The sequence below is a fragment of the Molothrus aeneus genome, chromosome 8, assembly GCF_037042795.1.
Source record: "Molothrus aeneus isolate 106 chromosome 8, BPBGC_Maene_1.0, whole genome shotgun sequence".
NCBI lineage: Eukaryota > Metazoa > Chordata > Aves > Passeriformes > Icteridae > Molothrus > Molothrus aeneus.
Window position 1 is genome coordinate 29,458,479 of NC_089653.1, and position 9,362 is coordinate 29,467,840.

Consider the following 9,362-nt stretch of genomic DNA (forward strand, 5'->3'; position numbering starts at 1 on the left):
TGATTAATTATGAACATTAGCAGTTTTTAACCCTGTGTTTCAGGTCAGTTGGGGGAAAAATAAAAACAGAGATTGACTGCAATAAGAGGATTTATAAATCTGTTGCCAAAAAGCAAGACTGAGCCAACAAGGCAGATAACAAGGAAAATAGCAAGCACACAGGCTTATTTTTGTCTTAGCCCTAAAAGTCTCTTTTTTTATAGTGGAGACTTGCATACTGGTGAACATAAACTATCTTCTGATCAAATTTACTGAGAGTTTGACCTAGAATAAGTCACTGTAAGCATGTAGGATTTCTGTGTGGATGTGTGGACTTGCTCCATACACACAGCTCAGTAGGTCTTGGCTGCACAAGATTGTTTCAATTTTTAATGAAAGATGCCTGGAGATGAAATATTTAACACCTCTTTCTGTAAAGTCCAACTCCCCTTACTACCACTAGAAAAATTGCAAAGGGCAGTGATACTGCTTGTTACTCCAACAAGTGTTTTAGAGCAAAGGATGTTGCTGCTCCTTTGTGTTTTAGAGCAAAGGATGAAAAGAAAGGCTTTATTTTTAAAGTTGGAAATAGTTTGCAAAGATCACTAACTCTGAACTGAATCTTGCAGTTCTGACTTACTAAGCTCAGTGGGATTTCGTAACTGAAACTTCTATTTATATAGGAAGATTTTATTCAAGTGAGACCAAGGAAAAGCTTTCTTGACTATTTTTATTTCATTTTTTTCTTGGAAGAAAAAGAATTTAAAATTCAAAAGACCCTCTTTACAAAGATTGAGTGGTGTAGAGAGATTCTGTAAGCTCTCTGAAAGGGAAATTAATTGTTCTACTGTCTGCCTAGGGGTTACAATTAGAGCCATCCCCTTCTTTTGATTAATTTTAAATTTTCCTGTTTGTTTCTGGGAGAAATCTTTAAAGAACTCCATCCCTTACAGTGCACATTTTCCCTTCTGGGAGCTGGAAGTGTTTCTGCTCTATCAATGGGAAGCTGCTGTTCAGGAGAAGGAACTTTAGGCACAAGTAGGCTCCAGTGGAAGCTGATAGGAGCTGGTGATCCATGTGCATTACAGTGCTGGCTGATCAATAATAATTCAGGGATAGAGTGGCGTGGCATCAACTGAGAAGTATTTCAGGGCTTGATCAGTTGTGCTGCTTTTCCGTGGGGACTGTAGTGCAATCTTCACTTATAAAGACATGTGATCTGAAAGCCTGAGGCAGAACAATCCTTGTTTTCACAGGAGAAGCTTTTCTTGGCTGCAAAAGCTTTTACATCCTCATCTTTCTTTCTTAAAGCTGTGTCTTCTCCACAAAATTTTATATTAAAAAAAAAAATAAAAGACAAGCTTAGGATGGCAACAACATCACAGCCTCTGCGAGGTAAAACAACATGTAAAAAAATATTTTGGGCAGTGTTTCCTCATGCCTGCTTCATTGTGTCTCTTGTCATCTATGCTTTTCTTGGGGCTCTCATGTTTTCCCACATTGAAAGTACCCGGAAGGTCACAGTAAGTGAAGAATACAGAACATTCCTGCAGAAGCTGATGTACCTCGCCAGAAAGTTACCAGGTATGTACTGGAATTTCAAAATAACTGCACAGGGAGCTATTCATTCTTTTGCTTTTTGAATTAGTTTTTTTTTTTCTTTTTAAGACATTTTTCAAAATACTATCAGCTGACCCTGCAAAGAGGGTTTTCCCTCTGCCTAGCTAATGACTGCTGGTTTCTACTTTAGCTGTGATTTTTGACTGCAAGCTTCCCAGTCCTTGTGTTCCTGCCTGGACAGACTTTTCCTGAGATGCCTGTGTTCTCCCTTTTGCCCATGTTACCTTTTACCTTAAGGAGCAGCTGAGATCCCTGTGGTATTTCCTGCAGTTTGCTGGGGGCTGAATCCTCTCTCTCAGAAAGTTTTTCCAGCTGCCTCTTGCCTGCTCTGAGCTTCCCTGCCAGCCCTCTGGTGATGGGATGCTCAGAGGGAGACAGGTGCAGTTCTGCACCCCAGACCCAGTGATGCTGATTGGAGTGGTTAGAAGAGAAAAGAAGGGTTAGAAATCCTCCTGGATTTAAGATGGGGCTTGTACATGGGCTTTCACTCAGGTGGCTGTGCTGACACAGTGACCAGTTTTGGGCAATTAAATAGTGTAAGTAATGTCCTTTCCAGCAAAGCTCAGCCATGGGGAGGAGGAAGAAGGTTTGCAGGGCACTGGGCAGTGACATCCAAGTGGTTCATGTTGGTTCCCTGCTGTTGAGCCCACATTTCTTGGTGTCTTTGGGTCAAAAGAAGACTAATCTCCTGGGAAGTCCAAAATTAAACAGGACATTCAGGCTGGAAGCTGGTTACTCAGTCATCTTGTCCTGCTTCTTTATGTTTATTTTTTTCCCTGTACTTTTATTCACCAAAGCCACTGAACCCACCTGATTTTTTTCAGAAGTGGGGGTGAGGGGCTTGAAAGGGGAGGGTGAGAAGGTGGATATTTTTATCTTTTAGGGGAATATGAGCAAATGCTCAGCTGCAGTGTATTTCCCTGGGGTAGCAGGCAGGCTGCTCCCTGAGTGGTGGTCTGCAAACACTCACTGTGCCTCCTGCTGTGACTGTGACAGAGAACTGGACAGACAACGTGACAGAAAATGAGACGTTTAACCACAACATCCGTGAGCTTTTCAACACAGCTGACCCAGTCTGGTTTATCAATCCAAAAGAAAGATGGAATTTCTTTGGGTCTCTCTTTTTTTGCTGCACAGTATTCACAACTGTGGGTAAGTACAGAGGTAAAGTAACACCCTTCAGAATAAATTCCTGTTGCTGCTTTCTCTAATGCATTTCTTCCAGAGAATTAAAACCACCCAAACCAACCAACCAACTGAACAAACAAACAAACAAACCCACCCCTTCTAAGCCCAAAGCCCAAATCTCCTTGAATTTTTCCCCTGAGTATTGCTGATGAGTCTGCAAGTGGCTCTGCAAACACAGACTGCAGAGACATAGCTGAGTCACAGAAACAAGTCACAATTTAGTAATTAGTGATGGTACACACTAATTAACTGCATCATTACACATATACTATAATATGTATTCATATATGATGTTCACAGAGCTATTGAACTAAAAAGAAATGTCCATTTTTCAGTCAAACCTTATCCTTCCCACTGTTGTGTGTCCTCTTGGGTAATGTGTTCTTCTCTGGAAAAGGTAATTCATAATGCATATATTGTTTTTTAATTGCTTCTCAGTTACTTTTGTCTAATTCAGCTTTGTTAATCTGTGGTTCTGTAATTAACCACCATGTTCACATTTCTCTGGGTTAACAGCACATGATAGTGTTTAAGTCACACCTTTGAAATCTTTCAGTCTGACTTCATATTTCAAAGGAGGGCCTAGATCAAATAGAAACATCTGCTCTGATTTTGGCTCCCTCTGCATTGCTAAATACAACTCCTCATGCTCATTCCCAAAGCTACTTTTATCCCTTTGTTAATCTTTCTCAAATGCTGGCAAGTACAGGCACTGTCTATCCAAATTTGTCATAATCAAAGCTGGATGGGAAATATTCCCACAGCATTGTATCAAATTGCAAAGACATTTCTCCACTGCAGGAGGATGTGCTCAGCATGGGGATGCATCCTACTGTAAGAGAAAAACTGAACCTTAAAAAGAGCTTTTCCTACACAAGGAACAGTGTGAGAGCTCACCCTTGTGTGCTGTGTCACAGCTCAAACTTCACACTCTCATCTCTTAGGTGACTGTTCAAATTCAGCTTCTTGCAGTTTAAAGACAGAAGTCTGGGTGGCCAGAGACACACTGGGGATGAGACCAAAATCCTCAGCCCTGTGAATATTTCCTGGAACAAACACAGCAGCCAAGAACTTTTGAAAGGGGACGTTTTATCAGAAAGCTTTGACTTCAGCAAGCTGCTGAAAAGGCTTCTTGTGGGAAATGTCTTCCCTGGGCATATTCACCCACCTCCACTAACATGGGACTGGACAAATGTCCCCATGCACATCGACCCAACATATTTATTTCTAAGCTGTCCTAAGTACTTTTTGCCTTCATAGTACTGAGTATTAGTGCATCTTCCTTGGTTTTGACCTGAGTTTTAGGAGCAGTAGAAAGCCTGGAATATTTGCTGCTAATAGCTGGAAGAGGTGGCTATTTCCATTGTGGTGGATTTGTTATTTGCAGAATCAGGAACTGATAAATTACCTTGGGATGGAATCAAATTATCTACCTTGAATTTTCTGGGAGAATTGAGGCATCTAGTCTGAAGTTTGATGGTCTGAACTGCCATCTCTTCACTGCCTGGGGAGGCTGCCTAGTGGCTCAGCTAGGATAAATTTCTGGATTGCTAAATTTAAGCTCAAGATAAGTTTTAAGCCTGGAAACTGCACTAGGTATTTTTAATGCACAGAAATGAATTTTAAACAGAGTAAATAAGATCACTCTGTGCAATAACAACAATAATATTTCCCAAGTGCTTTGAGAGTAAAGATTAGCATTCCCAATTAGCCTGTGGGGAAAAGAGTGACCAAGAATAAATGGTATTTCAGTGCCTCACAGCAAAGCAGGGACTGAGGCTGGGTTCAGACCAAAGGCTGTGGCAGCCACAAGTGAAAACATGCATGGATGAAGAAAATGAGGGAAACCATACCTCAGCATATGAGCTGATAATCTGACAGGCTAAGTACTTGGCCTAGAAGCTCATGTAGGAAAGAGCAGGGTTTTTGAAGGGAGAGAAGGAATACTCAATGTCTTCTGAAGGATGAAGAGAAAAATGGTTGTTAAAATTTAATACAGTTGCTATAATACCACAGTCTTCTCCCACTTTAATGGAAAAGCACTGGTTTACAACTTGAGTTTCATATCCAATATGTTAGAGGAAGGAAATATAAATACCCAAATTGGATTTAGGGGAAGGGCATATCTTCTGCTACCAATTTATGTATCACATCTCTCTCTTTCTCTTCCCCTTGTTCTTGTTCAAGGTTATGGTAATACCTATCCTGTGACACGGAGTGGAAAGTATCTTTGTATGTTGTATGCTTTATTTGGGATCCCTCTGATGTTCTTGGTCCTGACAGACATGGGAGACATCCTTGCAACTGTCTTATCCAAGTCCTACAACGAGTTCAGGAAACTGCAGTCAAAAGTTCTTGCCTCTAAACTCTGTTCTGGATCCACATGTAGCAAAAGGAATGAACTGAAATCCAGGGCACAGTCTAAAATAGTCATCAATGAGCCCCTGACCATTATGGAAGTGCTGAGAAGTCAGTCAGGTGTGAAACCGGTCAAATATCGCAACGTGGAGCTTTTTGAAATGCTAATTGCCAGGGAGAATGAAAACACACAACCAGCAAGAAATAAAAGCATGGAGAGATGGAGTTCATGTCCTGAACTAGCCGGGGAAAAGACGGTGTCCAGAGTAATCGAGAATTTCGACAAAATTGGAAAAGAGTTAGAAAAATTAGATGTGCCCATTGTGTTGATGGTGCTTGTTATCTTTGTGTACATCTCCTGTGCTGCTGCTATTCTTCCAAACTGGGAAAAAAATATGGATTTTCAGGAAGCCTTTTATTTCTGCTTTATCACTTTGACCACTATTGGATTTGGAGATACAAAACTAGAACATCCCAAGTTTTTCTTGTTTTTTTCCCTCTACATTATAATTGGCATGGAAATTGTCTTCATTGTTTTTAAGCTGGTCCAAGACCGCTTAATTGTTCTGTATAAAAAGGTGATTTCATTTTGTGCAGAGAAAAATATGCCATCAAAGAAGATATATCCAAAATAAGAGCAGTCACTTCTCCTTCACTTGTCAGCACTGGCCACTGCAATGAGATGAAATTGTTTCTGTGCATTTCTGCCTTTGGCTGGCAGGTGCCATATTTTAATCTGATTTCCTCTGAGAAATGACTGTGAAATGGCTGAACACTTCTGGAAGCACTTGGTGAAGGCATCTCCAGGGAGTACTTTCCAAAGGGGTCCCTTCTCCTAAACAATCACAGATGCTGCATGATGAAGCAGCTGAAGGCTCTCCCTGCCAGTTCTCCCTGATATATTTTGCAAAGCTCTGACTTTCTGCAGCCTTTCTGTCCCCTCTCCCACTGCAAGCAAATTCAGGAATTTTGTTTTCAGTACTTGTCCAAGCAGGGCCCAGATCTCCTGGAAGGTCCTGTGCTGCCACCTTCTCTGCAGCCGGCTTGGCTGTGTCTGTCTGTCCTGAGCTGTGACACCCTGCTTGTCATCAGAGAGAGCTGGGGAGGAGAGGTGTGGGCCCAGCTGCTGTGTGGGCAAACATCACACCTGGCACAGCTCAGGGAAATGCCCCATGGAAAGGAAGGACACCACATTTCCCCACCTCTGCCACCTGTCCAGAAACCAGTCAGAGAATTGTTCATCTGTTCAGGGCTGGAAGCACTCCTGCTCCATCATGGCTCAGGGTGTCTGTGCTCAGCCTGGAGTCAATGTGTGTCCCTCAGGGCCCAGCTCCCGAGGTGCTCAGGGCAAGTTCTGCTCCCTGGTGGTGTCTGGGGAAGGCACACAGCAGTCCTGGGGTGGCTGCATCCCTGCAGTGATGCTCCATGTCACTGCTGTCACAGGAGCACGTGCTGAACACCAGCCCCAGAGATCCCCACTCCTCACCCCCATTTCACTGTGCACAGGCTGCTCCACCCCCGGGAGCTCTCTGACCCACCTGTTTCACTGGGATGCGGGGAGGGTCCTCTAATTATAGAATTTTGGAGCATATTAAGATGAGAATATAAATGTTTCTTCAAGATGTTGTTTCTATCATTAATAACTTGAATGGTCAATAATAGCTTCTCATTAAAACCAATAATTTAGAATAAATTATATAATTCATATGAAAGAAATCACTAACTTTAATTAACCACGTTTAACTTATGATGATATGCATGCCCACTAAGTGTGAACATCTCTAGATAATAAAAAATGCTTGATTATTTACAGAATGTAAAATATTCTCCATTAGCAAATTTACCAGTTGGAGCTGAGATTTTCAGAATATTTGCATGCCATCTTATGTCTGTTGCCCTCCATGTATGTGACAATATGTATTCAATCTAATTAATAGTTAAATGCAATTAAGCATTGATGATATGCAAGAATATATAATGACTGATAATAAATAGAAAAGTGTTTTATAAGAATAAAAATAAAAACTACACAAGCTGGAAGAAACTTCATTTAACTCTGTCATGTTTGCTGTGATTTTGACCTTATGTAGAAAGTCCCTCCTTTCATGTCACTCTTATTACTTAATTTTGTGTCTTCAGATTAAAATCAGTGTAGATCTTTGGTACCATGTCAAAGTTCTCTGAAATCAATGAAAGGACTTGCATGGATCAGATAACTGCACTTCCTGCCCCTCAAGGTTTTCCTTGTGATATTCTAAACTTGTCAATATTTTTAATAACTGGTCTGTGTGTAATTTAATTTGTTTCTGTCGTATCAGTGGGATCTCATTTATGGAAAGCAGTTAATCCTGAATTTATACCCTATATATTTCTCACTGGCACAGTACCTTAATACTTCCCATTTACTTTATGGATTTGGGGAATTTTGGCTGGATTTACAATAGAGATTCTGCACCAAATCATTCTAGTTATGGCCAAGGGATGGCAGTAAACACCTTTCTTTCCTACAGAACCTGTCAGTTAAGTGGAATAAAAATTGATTTATTAGGAGAGGGAACAAATCACATAACCATTACCCTCTATACACCAATAATGTACCTGGCTGTTGAACATTGTGCACAGCTCTGGTCCTTCACCTCCCAAAGGATATGTAAATTTGGAAAAAAGTTTATAGGCCAGGGTAAAGGATGAACAAAGCTAGGAAACAACTTCCATACAGGACATGTACAGGAGCTCTCTAGTCTGGAAAGAGGTGAGAGACTGATGGAAAGATGTGTAACATTACAAGGGCTTAGAGAAGGGAAACAAGGAATGATGGAATGATTTTCAAACATCTCTCATTATGAGAGCTGGGGCTGACAAATGAATCCCACATGCCACAGGCTTAAGAAAAGAAACAGAAAGAAGAGAAAATGGTGCTTCACACAACATATAATTAAGCCATAGCTATTCTTTGTCATGGGAGGATATGGCAATTAAAAGTTCCCATTAGATCAATGAGAGATGGGACAAAACCATGAAAGAAAAACATTAAAAACAATTAAATCCAAAGATAACAATTCTGGCTTGATGATCACTGAGTTCTAAATTGGGTGATGAGGAGAGCACTCTCTACAGATTTTGCTGTTCTTGTTTTCTTCCTTTGCAACCTGCTATCCCTCAGAGACAGGAAGAATTCTGTCCATCCTGTTCTGGCCTGATTTCCATGCCTGTAATGCATAGAAACACATTGTTATCGAGCTAAAAAGCCACTCAGCAAATCTAATGCCTGAATAGATATGTAGTTTCATATTTCTGTGCCAGGTAGGCAAACCAGTCCAGTCTGATTGTGCAAAACATATCACCAAAACTGTGATTTAGGCAACACCACACAACCAGTCTGCAGTAAAAGTAATGTGGTCATTTGGCTTGTGTCATGAACCTAAAGGAGGGTGCAGAGTTGGACACACATTGCATTGTCAGGTATAAAAATGTATTTGTGTCTTCTGTTCAGGTGCACTGAAACAGTGATCCCACACAAACAGGAATACCCAGGCCTGAGTCTCTTACTCAGAGCTGGGAGCCAGTGTCCAGATGGCAGAGCAGCAGCTTTGGGCTGACAGTGACACTGCAGAGCAGGATCTGAATGTAAATACAGTAAATATAGCCACAGAGCTAATGAAAATGAAACAAAGTAGTGACTAATGGCTCATTTAGTGCATAAATATTTATGATTTGACTGTTCTTATCATGGACTAAATCCTGGAAGAATTTACAGTCTCTGCCCGCAGAAGTTTTTATTCAACAAAATTGACATGGAGATCAGCTTTGTTTGCTTCAAAGCAGTACAAAATATTGCTTTTCGTAAATTTTCCCCATCAGGATCTGCATGAGATGGTGGATTAGATGTGAGGGGCTTCATTGAAGAACTCTTCTATCAGGAAAGACGTGACTGATGGGGAAAGAGCTGCTTGATGTGTAACCCACAGCGGATATGAGTTATTACAGCCCCAGCTGGAGAGCTTTACAGATCAAATGCACTTGATGCTGAAGGATGCTGGATCAATCACCCTTGATTGGGCCAAGATGGCAGCTGTCACGAGCACTTAGGAGCAGAGGGCAGGGTATCCCTGCTCTGGGAATCACAGGGAAACCATGGGAATGAGTGGAAGGAGGGAAAACAGTCTTTGGGCAGAAGGGCTAGAAAATGACAGCAGCAGTGGAGGAAAAAGCTATTT

At 41.3% G+C, this 9,362-nt stretch overlaps 1 protein-coding gene across 1 annotated transcript; it reads left to right on the plus strand.

The window, feature by feature from the left end:
* The first annotated feature begins 1,346 nt into the window (after window positions 1-1,346).
* On the plus strand, window positions 1,347-5,780 carry KCNK18 (potassium two pore domain channel subfamily K member 18). The gene is made up of 3 exons (XM_066555177.1): window positions 1,347-1,563; window positions 2,608-2,751; window positions 4,975-5,780. Exons 1-3 carry the CDS (start codon window positions 1,347-1,349, stop codon window positions 5,778-5,780), a joined length of 1,167 nt encoding a protein of 388 aa, XP_066411274.1.
* Window positions 5,781-9,362: the final 3,582 nt, after the last annotated feature.